The following is a 25,395-nucleotide window of genomic DNA, read 5'->3' as shown; positions in this document are numbered from 1 at the left end:
CGTAAATCATTTGTATAATAAAAGTTATAAAGAAATACAGCAGTCTGTTTATTAACTATTATATTATTCTTGCAGCTTTTAAAAGATTTATTTCTTAGAGAGACTATGTGAGTAACATCCGTAGGGTCAATGGAGTTTACTTTGTTCGAAATAAGTTACCTAACCTAACGAAATCTTAAAGTATGCTCGTTTCAGACTAATATTGTAACATGTAGATAATTAGCACCTATGTGACAAAAATATAAAAAAATCACTTAGGTTTTACACCATGTGTAAAGAAAAATCATTATTCATTTTTATCAATCAAGAGTAACCCGTATAATCTTTCTAAAACATAATATCATTGATAAATGTTTCTTTTTATTACTCCATTAGTAAGGTTTTCCACCCACGGACGCAAAGGTACTTGGAGTGTTGTTACTATGTACTACAGTAAGTACTATTATGTATTACAGTAAGCTGTAGAACTACATTGTTTCTGGGAAACAGTTTTTGTATGTGCATAAGAATTTATAATCACATCCCAAAGATAATAAGAGGTATCGTTCAATTGTAACATCTCATCTAAAGTACTCAGCAAAAACCGCTTATATTCATCAGGCAATTTTTTATACAAATAAAAGCTTTGAATTTTGAAACAAAAAAAGTTGCTCAAGTCAGACTTTTTTTATGGGATAGGAAAACAAACTAGCGGACGGGTCACCCGGTGTTAAGTGATCACCGCCGCCCACATTCTCTTGTAATACCAGAGGAATCACAGGAGCGTCGCCGGCCTTTAAGGAAGGTGGACGCGCTCTTTTTGAAGGTACCCATGTCGGATCGTCCCGGAAATACCGCACAAGGAAGGTCATTCCACAGCTTTGTAGGACGTGGAAGAAGGCTCCTCGAAAACAGATGGGGGGGATGATATCCTAACTTGTGGAATTCGGCGGCAGGAATCAGGTCAAACAGCTCTCCGGAACAGTCCCCGTGATAAATGCGGTAAGAGACACACAATCCCCTCGTCGACTCACTTGCATCTGTTGGACAGCTGCAGCCATCTGGAGCTGCGACGAGAGGAACTGCGAGCCGAAGGCGTTGGATTGCGCCGGCTGCGGGAACTGGAGCGGCTGGTAGGGCGAGTAGTACTGGCTGGAGGAGGGCGCGGGCCGCGGCAGCAGGCCGCCCGAGAACGACTCGCCCACCCCGCCCGGGTAGCCCACGAACTGTTGGAACGAGGACACGCCCACGCCGACCCCGCCGCCCTTGCTGCCTGTGTATACAAGTCGTAATTCATCCATTGATCAAATATTATATATACTGGTCAAATGAGACTTAACATCTTATAGCTCAAGGTGACGAGCGCAGCTGTAATGCCGCTCGGAATCTTCGGGGTTTTTCAAGAATCCTGAGCCGCGCCGCTTTGTGATGGGCAGGGCGTATCAATTACCATCGGCTGAACGTCCCGCTCGTCTCGTCCCTTATATTTATAATAAAAAAAAATATGTAATGGATTAAAGATAACGACTCTAAAAAAGGTAAAAGAAATATGGCTACACCCCAGTGCATTAGTACGGAGGCGCTATCAGCCTTTTGATACATTAATAAAAAACCGACTTCAAAAAATCTAATTAACGATAACTATCCTAAAATAGCTAAGAGATATACGGCTAAACCACCGAATTTGTACGGAGGCGCTAGCAGCTTTTTGATATATTGAAATAAAAAACACGTTTAAAAAAACCCGACTTCAAAAAGTGAAAAGTATAAAATAACTTAGTAAAGAATTTATTTTATTACACCTCTTATGCAAATCGAATGACTTTAACATTAATAAAATACTATTATTTTTATGAGCTACCTAATGACAGAGTTATTGTCGTTGCCTGTCCACTTGGATTGTTTTGTTCTAGACGAAGCTATAACGATAAAAGTCACGCGTGACGAGTGTAGGTTATACTAGTTATATTACATTTAACTTGGCACCGACTTCAAACCTATCACTAGGTAGCAATCACAAACAATAAAATTTTAATAATAATATTGACGGTTGGTATTAGTTTTGCATAAGAGTTGTATTAAATTAAATCTTTTTAAGTTATATTACTTTTCAGTTTTTGAAGCCGGTTCTTTTTAAACTTTTTAGTGTCTGTTATAAGTTGTTCTGTAAATAACTAAACTATAAGATTTCGTTGCTTTTTATTGTTATATATATTATACAGTAATTTTTTTTAAGTAGTTATGGGTAGGCCTACGAAAGGTGCCGCGCGCCTTAAACAACCTTAGGTTTTCCATGAAACAGGAATGGAAAAAAAAGAACCGACCCAGAAAAATGCTGTTGGAAGCTGTATTTCACGATCTTTCGTGACAGTGAAATAGTATATAGAACGTTTAGAAATATTAATATTTAATAAACCTAAGTGAAAACTCCTAAAAATGCCGTATACAAACTATAATTACATCATCCACGTAAACAAAAATAATCATAAAAAGAAAAATAAAAAAAAAAACAAAAAGAGTTAATTCATCGCCAAACACGAGAAATGGCGAAAAATGTTTAAGACTTGTTTAGAAGGCGGAAAAAAAAATTGAAATTTAATTATTAGGTTAAAATGGTAAACTTAAAACATTGTTTAGATTTATCGACACACACATGATTATGGCTATCAATAATTATAATTAGGTCACAGCACTATCGCAATACTGAACTCGCGCGTTATCTGTAAACTATTCCAAATCTTAATCCTCTCTACAGTAGAAATGTTTAAAAAGGTACTGAAATATTTATACATTGCATGTTAAATTAATAAATAAATATTTACCGATTGCACCGATCTGCTGCGTGGACGGCTTGACAGTCGCCGACATCAGAGAGTTAGACGTACTTGATATAAGAACTGTGCTGGGACTATTGCCCACCTGTCCTGATTGTCCAAACGCTGCCCCACCACCCGCTGCTGCCTACAAACATTTTACATCAATTACGTTACTACGTCGCCGCAAGCAATGCAACTTGCGGCGACGTAGTTGGGTTGTCTCACTTTCCCTCAAATATGTGCGAAGGGAACGATGGCTGGTCCATGCGTTAACTCGTGAACGAGGTGCTGCTTGTAGTGCTAGGTCGACCTGTTATAGTTGATAAATCATTGTATTTGTTTAATGCGATTACTAATTATGACAGTAATCACGACCATCTTGTTCACGAAGCAGCCTTACCACAAACATTAAATTCAAGCTCTAAAGGTTGATGCATCCAATATAGGATAAACTATATAGATACAATTTGTTCTTTATTACTTTTTAAGAAATTTGATATTTAATAAGCTTTTAACTTAAATACGATTCAAATATTAGATACAACAATCCATTCCTGAACAGTTAATGTTTGTTTTTGTTTGGATACTCCATATTTTAATAGAATACAACACTGGCTGGTTACAATTTCCTCACAAAATATATGTCAGCCTTAATAATTTTTAGAAACTATCAACTTTAAACAGCCCTTTGTATTCAAATTGATTTTACTATCTAAAATTATATTAATTCGTTTAATGTTTCTTCATAAATATAAATCAATATTATGTCACTCAATAGAAAAATTGCAATTCCCCTAGCCCTAGAGTTATAGTCGTACCTACTAAACTTACCGCTTCGTAGGTTCGCTAACTTGCTTCTACTTTCTTCTACTTGGCCCATCGCGAAGTGTAATTATCATGCAAATTGACTAAACAAACTAGATCCTACAACGACTTGTTAAATGACTTGATAGATAGACTATATATTTTCTAGATCTAGCACCAAACTTAATGTGTTATAACCAAAGAATGTTAACGAATTAGTTCTTTCAGATTAAATAATTCTAGTTAAGTTAGTTTTAAAGGATAATATTTCTTGCGTATTTTTTTTTTATATATTAAGGTATCATTATAAGCATGCTGTAAATTAAAAAAATAACTATAAAAAAAATCCGAGCCTTAAGGTAAATGTGTGTTATAAAAACTTACCATTCGGTATTGATTTGGAAGGCTCTGAAACATGTCTGGTGGTGGTTGGTAGTTATATGGGGTTGCTGACCCAGCGCCGTAGGGTGTCGCAGGAAACCCACCGAATTGGCCTCTGGTCTGGTCTAGGAAAGGTCCGTATAAACCACCTTGTTGTTGCAGTTGTTGCGACGAACCCAGTATTTGTTGAGTGGAGTTAAACAAAACGGCAGGTGGAGAGGGAACTGACAAGCCACCATAACCTCCTTGGTAGCTAACATGGTTGTAATGTTGAGGTGGCGGTGACTGAAGCTGTTGTGTTGGCTTTACTTTGCAAACATTTGGTGGAGCTCCTGTGTCGGTATTGTTTTCTTCAAATCCAGCAAACGGTAACTCCTCACTACCTTCCACAACTGCTGGCATCTCCCATACTTTTTTCACACTGGCAATTTTTTGATTAAGATCTGCTGCCAATGGAGAAATAGTATTTGAAGTGCTCATATGCACACCGCGAGGCAAGCCAAGAGATTTGGCAGATTTGTCTTCTGTGAGCTGTCCAAGATCCGAGTCAAATGCGAAATCCAATTTCATATCTGAAGAGTCTTCTGATTTCTGCGAAGTCTCAAATGACATTGGAATACCTAATGTACCTTCTGCCTCAGAAACTGGCCTCCCTGAATCAATTATTTCCTGAATGGATCGTGGTCGGGACCGAACGTCGCCATTATATTGAAGAGCTCTTGAATCTATCTCACTTGAGACTTCTTCATGAGATTTTACGGAATTTGCACTTGGCTGATATTTTGACTTTAATGCTTCTGCAGGAGGAGTTTTATAATTAGTGTTTTCAAAAATAATTGTTTCTACCGGTGGTGTTGAACCATCCAATACACCAGTAGATTCAGGAACATTTACTGCTGGTCCTGCTATATTCTTACATACTTCTGTTGCTGTTGTATCGGCTGGAGTACTCCTTTGACTTGATTGATTTGACTTCATATCTACAATACGTTCTACAGGCTCTTCAACAGCTCCGCGTAAAGACTGTGCAATAGGCTTGTCCCAAGCATTAACTGAAGGGGGTGGTGGAGCAGCACCAGTATCTGGTGCAAAACTATTTGATGCTAAACCCATTTGTTGCTTTTGTCTTTGTTTAACGAACCGTGGTGGTAAATTTGCTGTGCGTGGTCTATCATATTGTGCGTTAGTTTTAGTAGATACTGGTGCTGATCCACGAGTATTTGATTTGTCAACAGAATTTCGGGTGGACGATCCATTTCTCCCACTACCTTGGTTAGATCGCGATCGTTGTTTTGAATGGTTTTCTTCTTTTGCATTGCCTGAAGCACCCCGTATGTCTTTAGAGGTCTTTTTATTGCGCACTTCTTGAAATCCATCATCAATAGTATCTTCTTCTTTGTTGACCGTAGAAATTTTTATATCTTTAAAAGCTTCTGTTAGATCAGCACCTTTGTCTCCTAAGCCTTCACTTTTAGGTGCACCGTGTGAAGTTCGGCCATTATTTTGTCTGTTTCCTAAGTTCTGATTTCGATTTGGTCCTCTTTGCGATTGTCCAGGCTGTCTACCAGAAACAGAGCGGCGTATTCCTGTACCGCCTTCGGAATGTTCAGAAGTAGTTTCCCAATTTTCGTCCTCTCCACTGTGCCCTTTCGAACGTCTATCACGACCTTTACCTGATGCATTTGCGTGTTGTTTATTGTTGCTCTTATCTTCAGGGATATTTTCATTAACATTTTCGTTATCCTTAACTCTATTTGCTTGACTGAATGGACTCTTAGTATTTGGTGGGCCATATCCTGTGACTCTCTTAGCTGGGGCAGGTGGTCGTGAAGTACCTTGAAAACCACCTCTTCCGCGACGGGAAGGTTGTCCACGGGGCGCAAATGGTTCTCTGTTTTCCATACCATCTGAGGTGCTACTTGGTGTATGTCCCTGTTCTGAGGGTTGTGTAATAAGTTCGTCAGCCCTTTCTTGTTTTTTTGGGCCTCGAGGGCTTCTAGGCGCCCTTCGACGTTCTTTACGATCAGCGTCAGTTGATCCATCAGACTCACTAGCTCTGTTGTTTGACCGAGAAGCGCGATGCGAACGCCGTCCTCTGGTTTCTCTTTGCCCCCATCCTCTATTAAACACATTATAACCACTGGTTCCAAAACCCCTACTCTTTTTTTCAGATCCAGATCCACTAGATTTTCTTTCAACTGGATCTTTGCCCAAAACTTTATTATGTTCACTACTGATTATTTCGTTCTTTGTATCATCCATGCTTAATACTTTATGTGAATCTCCTTGAACACATTCAACAGGTCGAGCATCAGCCGCCTTGCTAGATGTGGCATCAGCATTACAAATGAATATGGTAGATTCTGTCTCCAAATTATGTTGTTTTTCAGTATTTGGTATACTCTGTTTAACATTTAGTTGAGATATAACTTCAGATGTAAGGTTTTGTTCTAGCAAAGGTGTAATTGGTAGAACTTCATTATTAGGGGGAGGTGATTGAACAGACTTAGCAAAAGAATGATTCTCAGGAAAGGATTTTTGAAGGGAAGAATGAGAGTTAGTATTATTAGTTTGCAGATTAGAAACATAGTGGTGTGTATTAGGAACATTAGCATAATTATTTAATGTAGGTTGTTGTGTTGTTATAATATTCTTATCAAAAGTATTACAAATTAAATTCGAATCTTGTGTAACATTTTGGATTTGAGGAGTGTGTACTAAAGGAACAGATTGTGACTTTTCATTCAAGTCTGTTGTAAATTTAGCTTCTTTAACTATAGGTTCATTTTCAATGTTCTGAGTAACATTCTCTATGGAAGTTTTGAGGGGCTCATTATTACTTGTCTCGTGTTGAGAAGCCTCTGCCCACGATGTTTTTCCAAAATCTTTTTCAACTGATTCTCTCTGTGATGTATTTGAAGGCGGACTTATCCGCCTCTCGGTGTTTCTTATCAGTGCAGACGAATCTGGTGCGGCAAAAGGTTCAATAAGACCCATACTTTTTCTTTCGAAAACTTCAGTTAATTTATCAGCTGCTGTCCTGCTACTTTCTACTGAACTTTCAAAAGTCTTTCGATCAGTCTCATTACGTTTGTCCTTATATTCACTATAATCTTTTGAAGACGATCTGTCAAAGTCTCTACCAGATCTTTCATAATCTTGCATTTCCGACCTCCATTGAGGTCCATCTTTATCCCTCCTAACCTCATCTTCACGATCTGAGTAATCTCTGTAAATAAGTATTTCATATATTTTGAGTTTAAAATTTTAATTTTCAGGTTCCAATGTTAAAAATTTAAAAAAATATTATCTCGCTTGTAAAGTAATACATAATATTTTCGGGGAGCCTCTAGGAACTGAAGCAATTGAATAGTGTCGGCATTTTTCAAAAGTAACATAACACATTTTGAATGAACAATGCCCAATAGTGGCAAATGTGGATGACAAATACAATAATACAGAAACTCGATCGCGGCACTCAAACTAACTTAACGCAGACGATAATCGAAACGATATGACTACGAAACATGTGGATGGATATATCTGCGTTCTTTGTAACTTCTGTAGTAATGAACTAATAATTTAATAACTCCTGTCTGGTAGTAAAAGATCTCTATCTCAAGAAAGGAATATATCATATAGGACAATGTCGCTTATTTTAAAAAAATACTAAGGACTAGGAGCTTTTAGCTGGTTAAAACTGAAAAATGAATTGGGTGGTAAAATCTAAACAACTGTGTTTGGTGCAACAAAAATTACAAAAAAATATTAACTGAAGAACACATTCTTTTTACTGTCAAGTAACCTTTTTAAAAACACAATTACCGAGTTAATGTTTTATAGAATCTTCACGATTAGTCAACAGAACACACCTTCAGTTTTGAAACCATAACTGAGAGTGATTGAGACATTTTTGGAAAAAAGACTGTTAATAACACCATGTTAAAATAAACAAGCCTCGTCCAATTAGTGATTACAACAGTACTTGGTTATTTTTATAAATATTTGTAATTACCCAGTTAAGTATTTGTCGTGACTTATATTAATATATGTATTTAAATGATTACTTTTATAAGCTGAACTTCTTAATACACAGGGTTCCGTAATATTTACGCTATCAAAACAGCTGATTAAATCAGTGCGAATATAAAAACTTCTGAAGCTATAAAAAAAACATCTTCAATAGGCGATTACTGTCGTTTGAAACAAGAGTCCAAAAAATGTTATTACGAAATTCAAAAGAATTGTTAAAAAACTTTGCTTAATAAATGATTTTCTAAATGATATCCCACACATTGAGAACGGAGCAGCCATACTCAGACTATTAAATTATAAATTTTACTGAATAATATTACATTGTAACAATATTTTTATGAAAAAAATTGCGCCTGTTCTTCTCAGGTCTGAGGCATACGTTGTCGAATGGGTGGTAATTTTTGAATTTCAATAGGTGATTTCATTTGCTATTTTGAATAAAAATATTTAAATTTTTGTTTTTACATTGACCTTTGTCAAGTGCTAGGTACTATAAACACTAGCGTTTCAAGGACTATTTTATTAATTATAATAAAAGTAAAGAAAATGATTTACCTAGAATATGAACGTCGTCCATTGTGTCTAGGAGCATTATATGATGGAGGCTCCTGTCGCCGCGGGGCCGGTTTTCCTGTAAATGCCCAACCCTTAGTTTGCTCCTCCTGTTGCCTATTTTGTTGCTGCCTTAAGAATCGGGGAGGAATGTTCCCTTGGTATACTTTAGCAAATCCTTGATTGTTTTGGTCACGCTCACGTCCATAATCCCTTTCTCGATCACGGAAATCACGATCGTTTCTATCTCTTTCGCGGTCACGATCATTACGATCTCTTTCGCGATCAAATCTTTCACGCTCATTACGGTCGCGATTGTCCGTACGGTCCCGATTATCAGTGCGTTCGCGGTTGTCAGTGCGTTCGCGATTATCTGTACGTTCGCGATTATCTGTACGTTCGCGATTATCTGTACGTTCGCGATTATCTGTACGTTCGCGATTCTCTGTACGTTCGCGATTATCTGCGCGGTCGCGATTATCGCTGCGGTCACGATTATCGTTGCGATCGCGATTATCATTCCGATCGCGATTATCATTCCGGTCGCGATTATCATTCCGGTCACGATTATCGCAACGGTCCCTGTTATCATTGCGATCTCTATCGCGGTTGTCGGCGCGATCTCTATTATCATTACGATCTCTATCTCTGTCCCGCATATCTCTTTCTTTATCATCTTGACGATCCCAATTTTCATTTCTATTTCTATTGTCCACCTGTCGATCACGGTCTCGATCTCTGTCCCTGTTGTCAAAGTGTTGCCTGTCTACACGGTTGCGGTCTCTATTATCAGAGTGTTCCTTATCTCTTAAATCCCTGTCTCGTTCGATTCGATCTTTTTCTCTGTGATCAATGTCTCTATTATCAACTCTATCCTTTTCTCGAGAGTCAAGTTCTCTATTGTCATTCCTTTCACGATCTTTTCTCTCCCCTCCTCTGTCTCGTGAATCCTTGAAAGACTGTTGCGGCGCAGATGTATCTCGCATTTGACGCCTTTGTTCTTCCTCTTTGAGTTGACGCGCTCTAGCAACAGCTTGTGCTACTTCATTATTATTTTTCTGTCTCCTTTCTGCCCACAGTTGATCCTCATCCCCTGGATCTTGAACTTTTGAATCCATTCGGTCAACCTCAGCTGTGCCTCTGTTATTGTTATTATTCTTTGTGTTTGCTTTAGTAGGTGCAGGTGATTCACCATCAGAAAAGTCCAATTTTTGGCTAAAATAAACAAGATAGTATTAATCAAACAGTTATTATAATATTAATTTGTTGTACATCACATCAAACTTACTCATAATCTATATCATCGTTTTGTGCCCATCCAGCATCACGCGATATGTCGTCAAGTGAAGATATTTGATCATCACGAAGGATAGGTCTCGCCGTAAGAACATCTGCAGCTCGAGACGTATTCGACGACCTTGGGGCTGGTCTAGGTCCAGCATTGCCACTATTGGGGCCAGTATTTCCACTCATACTGCTTCTATTGTCACGAAGTGTGGTCAATGTTCCCAAACCAAGCCCACTACCATTGCTACCTTTCATCAGCTAAAAATAAAATTGTTTTTATTGAATAGTGTCTATGTATAAGCGGCAGATGGACCTAAATAAGTTGTTTAACATAACTTAGTTTAAAAAAGAAATTTGAAAACAGCTGAATGTTTATTGCCATTGCGCTAATTTTAATAGAACCGATTCTTAATGAAATTTAATGATTTAAACATGTTTGTTAGAGTATTTAATTATTAATGTAAAGTTAATAATGTAAAATTGAGGCAACTGTTACAACACTTTTTTCATATAGTTACATTTTATTTTAAAAATTACAGGAAGTGCAATCAAATTTGTAATCATTTACGATAGCACTTATAGACATTTCAAGTTACCTAGTTTAGAATTAAAGCATATTATTGGCTTTGCCGCATCTCAATAAGATTTTGGTGTGGGTATAAAATAGGATGGGAAATCATTACTGTTACAAACAACCTAAGTGTTCACTCACATTGCGTATAAAATTATGTTCAATTTGTACATATCTAAATTACTAAAATATAAAACTTATTAATGGAGACAATAATTACACAGGTGTACCAAAAATTATGACAAGCAGATCCTACGTTAGAAAATCCTAACAGCTACCCATGTTTTTCATATACACACATCAAAAAAGTCTAAGCAACATGTACTAATTTAAATTTTAGGATGGTTTTTCACATTATAACGTTGTATTTTGTTTTTACAATAATAATTTTAGGGTCCTATGATGTAAAAATAACAGGTGTTGTCTTTATAAGTTCTTTTAATATCAGAAATTAACAATATTAGAATATACTGCAGAAACTAAGGTACATAAGCAACTAAACATTTTTTAACAAAATGAAATTTCTAAAGAAAATGAATTTATTGTGAAATAATAGGATAATTTAATTCAAAGTATGGCGTTCTCTGCTATTCAAAACTTGTCGGGAACGATTATTCAACCCCATTGGATTAATGAGACTGTTTATGTCATCTTGCGATATTCGCTCCCAATTGAATTGATTCAAATCCTTCAGCTGTTGTCACTCCGTCCAAGTCCTTCAAAACACGTCTCTGGAGCATGTCCCATGCGTGCTCGATGGGGTTGAGGTCTGGCGATTGTGCAGGCCAGGGCAATACCCGGACGTTCTCCGTTGCCAAGTATTGACTGGTTCGCCGAGCTGTATGTGAACGAGTATTGTCATGCATTAACGTAAAATCGGAGCCAAAGGTTTGTGCAAATGGATGGACATAAGGTCTGAGAATATCCTCATCGTAATTTTCAGCATTCATGTTTCCATTTACAAAAACGAGCTCGGTTCGCCTGTTCTTCATAATACCCGCAAATATCATAACTGTTGAGCCGCTGTATGGATGAACTTCCTGAATGCACCTGAGCCTTTCAGTATTTCCGGGCCGACGGTACACTCGCACCCTTCTCGTATCAGGGCTAAACCCGAATCGCGACTCATCGTAAAACATAATTTTTATCCTATTGTTCCTGGGTCCATGTTCTGCGTTCTCTACACCATTCATTTCGACGAGCGCGATTATCGTGACGTCTCGGTGGGCATCTAATTGGGCGTCGAGCTCGTAGGCCGTACTCATGCAGTCGATTTCGCAGTTGGGGACTTACATCAACACCACTTGAATTTTGTAGCTTCAAACGTATCTCTCGCGCGGTTAACATCGGCTGGCGTCTTGCAGTCAGTTGTATGTACCGGTCTTGCCGAGTGGTTGTACTCTTTTTACAGCCTGAATGCTGTTCAGCGGGTTCCCTTGTATTATTGTAGCGCTGCCAAAGACGACAAATAACACTTCTAGGAATGCCAAAATGCCGAGATACCTGAGATGTATTACTTCCCGCTTGCAACAATCCCTACAGCTCTTTGCATTTCATTTGCCATCAAATGACGTCGCTCCATGACATATAGAATATCTAACAAATCAATTTTGTCGCTAACTTTATTTAAATGGTTGATAAAATTATAAAATCAAGACTAAACGTAGCAATAAAAACGCACTTAAATTCAAACAAATTCCCTTTCATTTAATTTTATGAAAAAAACAAAACAATCGATTTTTTTTTTCAAACCAGCCAGTATGTCATCAAAAACAAAAAGTTTACATACCTATGCACTTTGAGTGAATGAAGACTTAGAAATTAATGAATATAAATGGTAAATTTTTAATATCATGCATGTTGCTTGGACTTTTTTGATGTGTGTATATTGTCGTATTCAGATTTAAAAGATATTATTCATCACAGAGACATCAGATGTTGACAAATGTAATTGCTTTTTTCTGAATCAGCTTAATATCATGCCTAGCATACATAAAACCAATAGAGATGTGATCTCACTATAAACTTATAAAGTCATAAAAAAGTTGAATCACAAAGTAAATAAAAAAAAATCTAGATTTAAATGTTTCAGACGTGATTATAGATGTAAAAACCATCATGACTGTGGTTTTTTTCACCTTGTTTATTAATTGTTTCTAAAATTTTATCATTTTTCATATCAGTCAGGAGTGATATACTAGAGAAATAGAAAGGCTAAAGGCTATCTTCAGAGCTCTCTAATTTGTGTCCAACTCTTAGGGATAACCAAGGTGCACACCACTGCCTACTCTGTGGTGTGTCACATACATGCCGTTAAAATTTCGTCAAAGCTACGTTTTATCTTTGATGATCACAAATGTGGAGCTGATAGCTATACTGCTGCGGAATTGTGATCTTGAACTGGGGCCAGTCTTTACCTACTTACATCTTTTCTGGCTCTCCTACTCATGAGGCACATATTATTAAGGTGTATGCTCAGATTCGTCCAACTACCACTCCATTTCATTCCTCTTATTCCATTGCCATTACCTCAATGTTCTCCAATGTTATAGAGATGAATATCAACCGCCAGCTCTTGGATACTTACAGAAAGCACTAGCATGTCAGATTGGCGTCAGACAATCACCCGAACGTAACGTGCCATGTTACGGCACCCCCAGCCACTTTGTGGAATAAATTATTGGCTGCAGTGTTCCCGAACCGATACAACTTAGGGAATACTCCCACCTTAGAGGCCAGCAACGCATCTCATGTCCTCTGGTGTTACTGACGACCATATATGGTTGCATGAGCATGTTGCTCATTTGCACCATCTTAATGTATATATATATTAAAAATAACAATATCTGGTTAACAACTATTCTCCCATTTTAAATGTACTACACATGGCCTTATTATCTGTGGACCCCACTGGAATGTGACACTTCCAATAGTTCCCCTTTCACCCCCTCGCTTTCATCCTGTTGGTCAGTACGGTTTGCTGTTAATAGTTCTGTAACTTCTATTGTTCTTTTTTACTTAACCCAGATTCTGTCATTGATTTTTCATGATTATAATAATAATAACCCGCATTACAACACAACAATTTTACATCGACCTATTATACTGAGAACATAAATTGTTGTTTAGTTATAAAATAATGTCCTAGTTATGCATGTTTTGCACACCGTAACAAAGCAAAGATGTGATATCATAGACGTCAGCTCGACGGATAATGTAAACAAGTAGTACATGGTAATTAAAGTAGAGCATTCGTGAAAGTGTAATGTATACGTACGAAGGACGGGAGAATGGCGCGGTAGACGGGTGTCTGCTGTGCGGGCGGCGCGGTGCCGGTTGACGACGTAGTTTCCGGCCGAGCGCCGGCTGTACCACCGGACGTCCAACTGCCTTCCGCTAAAATTTTTTAGAAGAAGTATTATTAATAAGAAGTATTATTTTAACTTATAAGCCTCTAACCATTTGCTAATGACAATAATGAACATATTATAACATTTTTTAATGACAATCCGAGACAATCAGCTGATGGTAATTGATACGCCCTGCCAGTTACAATGCAGTGCCGCCCAGGATGATTGAAAAACCCAAAAACTGCGCTCGTCACCTTGAGACAGATGTTAAGTCTCATTTGCCCAGTAATTTCACTAGCTACAGCCTCCTTCAGACCAAAACACATTAATCCTTACACATTACTATTTCACGGCAGAAAAAAACGTCATTGTGGTACCCATAATCTAGGCAGCATCCTGTGCAAAGAAGCCTCCCACTGGTCTCCTCTATGACACCCTTGGACCTGGGACTTGCCTGCTTTTTTATGGCCCGGGTAAGCACAGGGCATATTGTAATTTTTTTTATCGAATAGGAGGACAAACGAGCGTACGGGTCACCTGGTGTTAAGTGATCACCGCCGCCCACATTCTCTTGCAACACCAGAGGAATCACAAGAGCGTTGCCGGCCTTTAAGGAGGGTGTACGCGCTTTTTTTGAAGGTACCCATGTCGTATCGTCCCGGAAACACCGCACAAGGAAGCTCATTCCACAGCTTAGTTGTACGAGCAAGAAAGCTCCTTGAAAACCGCACTGTGGAGGACCGCCACACATCCAGATGGTGGGGATGATATCCTAATTTGTGGCGTGTCGTGCGAAGGTGGAATTCGGTGGCAGGAATCAGCTTAAACAGCTCTTCGGAACACTAATACCCGTGATAAATGCGGTAGAAACAACACAATGAAGCGACGTCTCTACGCAACGCCAAGTGATCCAGCCGTTCACAGAGCACTGGGTCCCCGACAATTCGAGCTGCTCTGCGTAGCACGCGGTCAAATGGATCGAGCTGATACTGGGGTGCGCCAGATCAGAGATGACAGCAATACTCCATGTGTGGCCGGACCTGCGCTTTGTAGAGCGCTAGAATGTGGGCCGGCTTGAAGTATTGCCGTGCTCTATTAATGACGTCCAGCTTCTTCGAAGCCAATTTGGCTTTGCCCTCCAGATGGCCACGGAATTGGCAATCGCTCGAGATTTCGAGACCCAGTATTCCGATACTAGGCGAGGCTTTAAGGGAAGTGTTGTTTGAAGGTGATACGGCAAATGGGGTATTTTTAGTGGTAAACGCGCAAACTTGAGTCTTCTGGGGGTTAAATTAGACAAGGTTCAATTTACCCCATTCCGCCAAGTGTCGAGAGAGGACTTGATAGAAGACAAGTTTCTCCCGGCACTGGTCGACGATTTCCCGAGAGAGACCTGCATGGCCCGTGTATACGGCATCACCAGTGCTGTCGTCTGCATAGCAATGTATATTGGAGGTGTCCAAGATATCTTTGACATGCAGAAGAAACAGCGTGGGAGATAGCACACAGCCTTGGGGCACTCCAGCGCCTTGCGTAGTCTGTGGTACGTGATCCAAGCCTTTCGGCATTGTGCCCGTTGAAATCACCCAAGACTACGATTTCAGCGGAGGGGATCTGTGCAAGCACGTCATCAAATGCCGCTTGAACGCAGCCCATGAGGTGATCCGTTTCTGCGTTACCACTATGGGACCTGTAGACACACGCATAGATGCGGACGCGGTCCTCTAAATCGACGCGGAGCCAGAGAGTAGACAGGTCCCTACCCTCAAAATTGCCGAGACGGCGCGCCGTCTGTCGAGACGGCGCGCCGTCTGTCGCCGCGGCGACAGCAGATATCCTCCGTAACGTACACACATACGCCGCCATGATGCAAAAAATTATGCTCAATTTTGTACCCGAGGTACGTTAAATATGACGTATCGCTAGGTCGAGATATCTGCGTCTCCGTAAGGAAACACAAGGCCTGCTGCGCCGTCTCAAGGTGGTGGTGGACCGCATTTAAATTGGAGTGAATTCCCCTGATGTTGCAGAAGTCCACATTAAGCGTGGAGCGGGGTAACCCGGCGAGTCTGGCCCGATTGTGCTGACGTCATAAGACGGCAGCGTGACACTCCCACTTTCAATAAGCCCGTAGTCGCTTCTTACGACACCCTTTCGTACTTACCCTAGGGACTCAGTCTCAGGCCCAAGGGACCAATTCACCTAAAGACCTCTTAAGGTCTTTAGGTGAATTTGGGAAGGCTTTAAATTCACAATTTTTTGCACTACTTCTAAAGAGCTGGACCGATTTTGATGTTTTTTTTGTGTTTAGTCCACTGAATCCACATTTAATTCTTTTGTCCATGTGTATATTGTGAACTCCTCCTAAACGACTTGACCAATTTTAATAAAAATTTTGTTGTATGTGCCTGTGAATTCAAGAATGTCTTAGATTCACAAATCAGTCCACTGGAAATGTTTACTTAATCAATTTTTATGTTAAATTGGCTTTGATATTGGAATATTTTGTATTCAATACGGCAGTGCTGCGATCAGTGACGAATTTTGAAAAATATATCATTTTAATTTCAATGTCCCTATCATAGGTACTGGTGTAAATACATTACCTATCATTCTAATCTCCAAATTTATTTAAATAGTTCACTTATTTCAAAGCACTTTTTTTTCAATTGTTTTTATTTTTAATACTTACATAATCTACATTCTCTGTTCCTCATAATATACTCATACTTACACAATATCACTATATTGTCAATGTGTAGTAACTGTACATTTAATGACATTTGGTTTTGTGAAAATGTTTTATTAAAATTTTCAACAAAATGGTCTCCAAACTGTTACAGATTATTCAAAAATGTATAAAATTTTCAAATTTATGTCTGTACAGGACAATCTGGTCCGCTAATATTTGTATAAACATCTAATTCCAGTTTTTAACACAAGTTTATAATAAAAATATGATGGTGTTGTATGTACTTACTTTGTGGTCTGAGTTGCAGTTGTGGTGATGAGTGATCTGAAGAGCGGAGTGAAGGTTGTGCTGCAGCTTCTAATGAGGGGAACTCTGTACGAAAGTGTGGTGATGATGGGGGTGGTAGGGGCACCCATCCTGTTGAGGCGCTGCCCGCAATCACACCACTCATTGTTGTGCTCTGATAAATAAATATTATTATTGGTGTTATTACAAGAACTTAATTTAAACATGGCTTAGACACATGTTTTGCTAGACAGTGACCAACTATAACAATGTCAGTGACATTACAATAACAACATCTAAAATGGAGTATATCTTTTTCTATAAGAAAACAGTGTTTAGCTAGAGTTTAACTAAATCAGTTAACCAGAGCATAAACTGAAGTGGTCAGGAACAATTAAAGGTACAGAACGCAAAGTCAGCTGTCATCTACAGACAAGCTTCAACTCTAGTAAATTTATCAAATTTCAAAAGATTACTGTATGCTAATTAACAGAAAGACACAGATTTGCAATAGAACTTTATTAAAACAAGTGATCAACACAGAATTAAGTTTTTTGTAATCACACAGTATGTTTTTTCGTTTCATATATCATTGCTGAAGAAAAATGTATTTATTATGTTACATTAATAATCCAAGTATATCACAATAAAGATTGATATCAACTTACTGTTGTTTGTGGGGTGCATGTTGCTGCTGTAGTGACAGTGGCAGTTACACTAGAGATTACGCTGAAAAAAAATATTTTTAAAAAATAACTAGAAAAGTTTCCAGGATAAAAGTAATAGTTTGAAAAGTATGGAAGATGTGTAAGTTGCTGAGCAATAATTTCAAAATAGCAAATACCTAATAAACTTTAGAATAATATATGATGCATAACATAAAATAGTCATGAAAACATATAATTAAATTCAGAGAAAAGTAATATGTCTTATTATTATTCTGATATATGTTAAATACTAATAAATATTAAGTTCTTTGGTGGACAGGTGTTATTGTGTTTGTAGTATGCCAATCCCTAACCAAATTTGCAATGCTGTCAAGACTATTTTGGAGCATTTAGGGGGTTTTCCCAGATGTTCATCTGATGACTGTACTACCATGTTGTCAGCAAAGGTGCCTGTTATAGTTACATCAGTAGGGAGGTTCTCAGTGTAGTAAAGATATAGTGTGGGTCCATAACACTGCCCTGTGGTACACCTGCATGTATAATGGTGTAACAACTTTACCTTGCTTCATGAAGAAGTGCCTATTTTCTAAGTACAATCTTATGAACTGATAGAACTCTATTGGAAAAATAAAGAAACACATTTAAAATGTTTTTCTACCCCAAACTCTGATCATAACATCTAACAAAATAATGTCATTGATTTTTCTGAGATACTTAGCAAATATCTGTGTTTTATCAGTGTCTTTAGTTGCATAACTATTATTTGCTTTGATGTTTGAGTTTTTTTGTTACAAGATAATTTACAGCTTAATAGTAAAAAAGATGAATTTATTACATTTAAAGATTTTTTTTTTTTAAATATTCAACAAACCACTAAGAATAACTTTTTTGAAATGATAATAGCATCTGGTGTTAAGCGATTACCACCCACACCCTATTGAATTTGAATTTGAATATGGAACAGTTTCAGTAAAACATGAATAATTCAATTTAAATACTTACTTAGAAGTTTGATCTTGTCCAGTTTCAGTCTTCAGAGAAGGTAAGTTAGCAGGTGGACGTCTAGCTGAAGGTACTTTACCAAGACTTTGCATTCCATGTTTACGGCTAAGTTGTGATTTTACTGATGAAGGTTCTGAATTTTCATTCTGAAAATGTTAATTAATTTGAGTGTTGTTAGTCAGAAATGTTTAAAATACAAAGTAATATTTTTAAATGATAGTTCGAGATTGTTATCTAAGACATTCTAGAAAAGGTCATTGACCTTTCCCAAACAAAGCTTTGCCAAGATAATAATGACAGACAATGTTTCTATACAATATTATAGATTCAATAAATAGAAATAGTTTTTGTAAGAAAAACTAGTATTCTACAACAAAAACCTATTATAAATCTTGATAGTTGCAAAAGCAGAAGGTCAAGGTATGAGTAAGGTAACAAGCTCAATGTCATTATCACCTTATTGGTGTCATAGTTTAGGAGATTTATAATACAATATTATGTAATGTGAGCATAATTTGCCAGAAAGCACTATGTTAAATCTGTTATTTTTATATTATGATGAGTCTGGAGAAACTTGTGATTGTATTTAAGGCAATTGTTTTGACTCTTAGCAGCTTGGAAATATAGTGTCAGTTTTACTTTTATGCCTTCCAGATTTATTTAATAACTAAGTATGAGATGTTGCTGTTTAATAAATGCGACAACAGATTCAACAATCTTGGGATTCTAAGCGCATTGATAAAAGTAAAAAATGCTACTAGTTTATCTAGGTCACATACCCTATTGGCGCAATACAGACTATTGATGTCCAATTTCTGATACTTTTGCTTGCCGGACGTCGGCTTGCTCTGCGCCGTATTGCCTCCGCCGCTCGGCGTTGAGAGTGCAGACATGCTGCGATGTACACACCATCAGGAGAACACCCTCTTACTGACCACCAACTGCAACCACCACAAACTATCATGAACAATTGCACTATCACCAGTTTTTACACTTACAATCTTTATCCAAACTATCAGTCACACTAAAATAGCTATTTTTTTATTAGGCTACGCTTACAGTATTGTAACACTTAAGTTCACGGATCAATGAAACTAATATTCACTTTCACAGCACTAAAGATGGAAGATTTTTTAAGCCCTGCCCTCTAAATTATATTGACGTGTAACGTTCGAGGGATGAACGACCAAGTTAATTACATTCTAAATTAAAATACACTACACACTAGATATATTTCCATACAAAATTTGGTCCTTGATAGCTCACCGTAATAATAATATCACTATAAAACGGTAAATAACAAACTATATTTTTATTTCTAAATGAAAATATAGACACGGAAATATATTTATACCTTGGTCCGATTCACTAAGTTCTTTATATTTAAAAATTGCTATGATCGTTAGATTAACGATTAAGCTGATTACTTTAGATTTTTTTTGTATTCTACACTTCCAAAACTTATCTATTTCACTTTATTTAAGATGGCGTCTTGAAAAGACAATCTCCATCTCATTACATTTACAATCAATATTGTGACGTCACAAAGATGAAAGACGCAACAAAGTGCCATCTGTAGGAAAATATTAAAAGTTCGTATAATCGCGTTCCGAAATGTGATAGAAATTAGAACCTACAGAATAAAGATCATATAGATAAATATTGTTGTATCGCAAATTTTTATTTATTATTACTTTACTTATTACAATAAACCATAGAAAATTTATATTGTACACAAATGTACAATAATGAAAATTCTCTAATATATCTCTAACCCCTCGTTTACACCAAGAAACAAGTCTTATACTTGTTTCACACAAAACTTGTAGAATACTTGTCAAAACATAATTAATTATATGTTTTACAATAATTAATTATATGTTTTGCAATTGTCTTTAACATACTTCCGTTCACACTGTGTTGCCAACAAGTTTTTAAACAAGTATAAAACACATTGCGTTCACATATTAGGTCTGAGACATGTTTGATCCAGTCTGATACATTGATAGCGTTCACACCAACATAAAACATACATGTTTCTAACAAGTATTGTTAATTTTACTGAAGTTTATGTATAATACTTATTTAAAACAAGTTTTATACTCTATCCATGCTTGTTGGATAAAGTTTTATGCATTTACCGGACAGACCGCATTTTTTTTTAAAGTGGGAAAGACGAATATAAATGGAGTGGTCGAAGAAACAAACTTTATTGCCAATATTTTAGTATATCGGCTAACGTGAAGATATACTTTCAATAATTTTATAATCGCTTCGCAAGCATCAGTAATGCATTGACTAATTTTTGCCTTTGTTATCCCATGTAAATACAATAAAGAATATGAATCACCAATAGCTAGAATTCTCAAACAAACAGCCAACAAAAAAGCGCGTAAGTACGCTTTCCTTAAAGACCGGCAACGCTCCTGTGATTTCTATAGTGTCAGTGTGTTGGAAGAGACGTGTGCGGTGGTGATCACTTATAACCAGGTGACCCATACGCTCGTTTGTCGTCCTTTTCGATAAAAAAAATAATTGCTGTGCTGGAGTGATTGCATCTCGATAATGTATGTGTATTCTGCTTAGAAATGTATAGCGCAACTGTTTGAAGCAATATCTACTGGAACAAAATTTACTATTGCACTTGAATTAGCTTCTGTCTTCTATTCTAAAATAATTGAATATGTCACGATGTCGTCTCCTCAAAAATGACCGTGACCAGTAGTTGCGTGTTTTTCTTGCATTTGCTTCATTTTGTATGATGTAGCTAGTAGTCAATTGAGCTATATTCATTAAACTTCAGGACTGACGTGTCTTAAGTATACAAATTTAGCCACAAATCCACAACAAGTTTAAAACATGATATCATAAATATGTAGACAACTAGTAGATGATGATTTCAACCAGCAAGTTTCAGACAAATTTTGTCTGCAACAAGTTTTATATTTTTGAGTAATGTAAACATTGTATAAAACTTGTATTTAAAATTTGTAGAAAACTTGTCAAATATATCATGCCAAGTGTATAATACCTCGGTGTAAGCGAGGGGTAATAATCAATTTAATATGTTTACGGACGAGTAAAACGAGGTGAATAGATTTTTTTTTAATGGAATAGGAGGACATTCGAGCGTACGGGTCATCTGTTATTAAGTGATCACTGCCGCCCATAATCTCTTGCAACACCAGAGGAATCACAGGAGCGTTGCCGGCCTTTAAGGAAGGTGTACGCGCTTTTTTTGAAGGTACCCATGTCGTATCGTCCCGGAAACACCGCACAAGGAAGCTCATTCCACAGCTTCGTGGTACGAGGAAGAAAGCTCCTTGAAAACCGCACTGTGGAGGACCGCCACACATCCAGATGGTGGGGATGATATCCTAACTTGTGGCGTGTCGTGCGAAGGTGGAATTCGGTGGCAGGAATCAGCTTAAACAGCTCTTCGGAACACTCCCCGTGATAAATGCGGTAGAAGACACACAATGAAGCGACGTCTCTACGCAACGCCAAGTGATCTAGCCGTTCACTGAGCACTAGGTCCCCGACAATTCAAGCTGCTCTGCGTTGTACGCGGTCAAATGGATCGAGCTAATACTGGGGTGCGCCAGACCAGAGATGACAGCAATACTCCATTTGTGGCCGGACCTGCGCTTTTTACAGCGCTAGAATGTGGGCCGGCTTGAAGTATTGCCGTGCTCTATTTATGACGCCCAGTTTCTTTGAAGCCAATTTGGCTTTGCCCTCCAGATGGCCACGGAATTGGCAATCGCTCGAAATTTCGAGACCCAGTATTCCAAAACTAGGTGAGGCTGGGAAGTGTTGTCGAAGAGCGGTGATACGACAAATGGGGTTTTTTTAGTGGTAAACGCGCAAACTTCAGTATTCTGGGGGTTAAATTGGACAAGGTTCAATTTACCCCATATTCCGCGACCTTTTCAAGAGAGGACTCGATAGAAGACGCAAGTTTCTCCCGGCACTGGTTGACGATTTCCCGAGAGAGACCTGCATGGCCTGTGTATACGGCATCACCAGTGCTGTCGTCTGCATAGCAATGAATGTTCGAGGTGTTCAACATATCATTGATATGCAGAAGAAACAGCGTAGGAGATAGCACACAGCCTTGCATAGCAGCCATGCCTATTATAGCAATAGGCCTGTAGTTTGCCGGATCCGAACTGTCTCCTTTTTTTTTGGATCGGATGGACAAGGGCTGACTTCCATGAGTCAGGGACTACGCCTTTGGAATAATAGTGCCGGAATAAACGCGTTAGCACCGGCGTCAACTCAGGGGCACACGTTCTAAGCACGATTGGAGAACTGCCATCCGGCCCGCTCGACTTCCTGACTACCAAAGAAAACAGAGCTCGCCTAACAGTTTTCTGTGTGAACTGTATTTCAGGCATAGAGCTCTGACATCGCGGGATGGTCGGTGGTGTTTTTCCGTTGTCGTCAAGAGTCGAGTTGGAGGCGAAAAGAGCGCACAGGAGATCGGCTTTCTCTTCTGCCGTATGGGCCAGGGTGTCATTCCTTATGTGCAAAGGCGGCATGGACGGCTGGCTGAAGTTACCAAGAGCAGCTTTCGACAACGACCGGAACTTGCGTGTTCAGGTCGGGTAACTGGAAAACTGCTCGCCGATTTTGACGACGTGTTTTGATTTTGCACGGGCGATTTGCCGCTTAAAAAATCTGGATGCTCGGTTGTATTTCCTCTTAAGAACTATGCAGTTCGGATCCTTTGTGCCCAGCGCCGCAACCCAAGTTCGATACGCCTGTTTTTTGCAGTCAGATGCTGCTTTAACTGACGCATCGAACCAGGGCTGTGATGTCCCACCGATCGGTACTACAGAGCTTGGTATAAAAATATCCATGCCCTGTAGTATCACATCGGCTACTGCAACGGCGCAGGCACCTGGATAATCTGAAGGGAAACAAACCCTGCCCTAAGGGTAGGATGCAAAAAACGAACGCATCCTATCCCAATCTGCTGGCTTGTAGTGCCAAATGCGGCGGGTCGCTGGTGGTTTGCGACGTGGGCGTCGGATAGGCACTACACTCCTAACCAGGCAATGGTCGGACGTTCTGAGAGGGGCGTCGACAAAGACCTGGTAACCATCAGGATGTGTTGTCAGAAGAATATGAGAGAACGTGAGATGATCGGTTTCTGCGTTACCACTATGGGACCTGTAAACACACGCATAGATGCGGACGCGGTCCTCTAAATCTACGCGGAGCAGTGTGGACCCTCAAAATTGCCGAGACGGCGACAGCAGATATCCTCCCTAACGTACACACATACCCCGGCATGAGGCAAAATATTGTGCTCAATTTTGTTCCCGGGGTACGTTAAATATGAAGTATCGCTAGGTCGAGATATCTGCTTCTCCGTAAGGAAACACAAGGCCGGCTTCTCCGTCTCAAGGTGGTGGTGGACGGCGTTTAAGAATGAGTGAATTCCCCGATATTGCAAAAGTCCACGTTGAGTGTGGAGCGGGGTGCCGTGGTTTTACTGCCTCGTTTGTCCTTGTTCATGCGCGGTTCTGTGCCCTCCCCAGAATAAGAAGGGCAGCCCGGGCTAGAGTGCTCGGGGAGGGATTCTCCGGCTATTCTTTTTATGCCCCGGGGAAAGTACAGGGCATTTTGTTTATTCCTGACTCTTAAAAAATATTCACTGAATAAAATAAAATTTACTTAATCAATATAATTATGCTAATGCTTAGTTTTTACTTTTAACCTCATTTAATCTAATAAACATTGGCAAAAAGTTAATCGATTTTTCAAGTGGAATTTTTCTCTACATCTTATAGCGAGATTGTTCTCAATTTCGTTACATGAACAGTTTACATCACGAGGACCAGCGGTACTATTTGACTGAGCATGCTGGCTACAAAATAAATTATTTAATTTAAATTACGAATCTTTTATGAATTTAAATCAAATATGCTACATTTTGAATACGAGTATTATATTTATTTTAAGTAAGTTGTTAATATAAATGAGGAAAACTGTATGGCCCAGAATACTCACTTGGGGAGCTCCTAAACCAATGTTAGAGTACTGACTTGTATACTGTTTACTTTAGTACACTAGTTTCTGATTGATAGGTAATCTTTAAAAAGTGCAAGAGGTGATCCTCTTATACCTATATATTCCAGTTTATGTTCAAGGATAGCGACAGACACTGTGTCGAAAGCCTTTTTTAGATCAAGGAATACGGTGAGGCATTTATTCCCTTTATCCTATTGATCAACTATTAATGTACTCAAAGCTGTTATTGCATCTTCAGTAGATTTATTTTGTGTAAAACTGAACTGATAATCTGATAAAATATTGTATAAGATAAAAGATAAGTCTTTTATTAATGATTTTATCTAAGATTTTTTGTAAATGTTGTTAGAACCGATATTGATCTATAATTACTAATATCATCTCTATCCCCACTTTTGTGCACCGGAGTAACAATAGCTTCTTTCCAGGCATTGGGAAAAACACCTTTGCCGAAGCAGAGGTTTATAAGATGTGTAATTATAGGCACTAGTTCGGTTTTCGCCAATTTGATAAATCTGGTGGGGAATCCGTCACAAGCACTAGAATCCTTTAAGTTTATGAGGGTGGGCTCAACCTCCACGACATCTGTGTCAAATAAGACAAACGAGTTTGTCGGACTGGCGTCAAAGTTTGTACATTGTTTCCTTAACGACATGGTATAGTAACTCGGTTGGCTAAGTCACTTCCAATAGTAGCAAAATAATCATTTACATAATTTATTGATTCAATAGGTGTTTAACTTTAAGTAGTTGCGAGTTGTCAAACTCCAGTGTTTTCGAATAGGTAATGTTATTAATAGTATTCTATAAATTTTTAGAGTTTTTAGCAGATATTTCTAGTATTTGTCTCTCATATATTCTTTTAATTTTTTTTTATTAGATTATTACAATAGTTACGGTACAGATCGTAATCTTATTTGCAGTTTGTTTCT

At 38.4% G+C, this 25,395-nt stretch overlaps 1 protein-coding gene across 5 annotated transcripts in view; it reads right to left on the bottom strand.

The window, feature by feature from the left end:
- Positions 1-19,953, bottom strand: part of LOC126965647 (protein split ends-like) — a 30,371-nt gene extending 10,418 nt beyond the window's left edge. For all 5 annotated transcript variants that reach the window (XM_050809323.1, XM_050809322.1, XM_050809320.1 and 2 more), the window contains exons 1-11: positions 19,777-19,953; positions 19,202-19,363; positions 18,423-18,568; positions 17,421-17,481; positions 16,756-16,927; positions 13,703-13,821; positions 9,856-10,112; positions 8,571-9,782; positions 3,984-7,209; positions 2,802-2,940; positions 1,014-1,252 (exon numbers count right to left, since the gene is read on the bottom strand). In XM_050809323.1, the coding sequence (XP_050665280.1) occupies positions 1,014-1,252; positions 2,802-2,940; positions 3,984-7,209; positions 8,571-9,782; positions 9,856-10,112; positions 13,703-13,821; positions 16,756-16,927; positions 17,421-17,481; positions 18,423-18,568; positions 19,202-19,315 (5,685 nt within the window). In that variant the 5' untranslated portion in view covers positions 19,316-19,363; positions 19,777-19,953. The remainder of the gene's footprint in view (positions 1-1,013; positions 1,253-2,801; positions 2,941-3,983; positions 7,210-8,570; positions 9,783-9,855; positions 10,113-13,702; positions 13,822-16,755; positions 16,928-17,420; positions 17,482-18,422; positions 18,569-19,201; positions 19,364-19,776) is intronic.
- Between the last annotated feature and the right edge of the window lie 5,442 nt (positions 19,954-25,395).

This window comes from Leptidea sinapis, chromosome 8 (genome assembly GCF_905404315.1).
Source record: "Leptidea sinapis chromosome 8, ilLepSina1.1, whole genome shotgun sequence".
Classification (NCBI taxonomy): domain Eukaryota; kingdom Metazoa; phylum Arthropoda; class Insecta; order Lepidoptera; family Pieridae; genus Leptidea; species Leptidea sinapis.
This window is presented reverse-complemented; position numbering and strand designations above follow the sequence as displayed.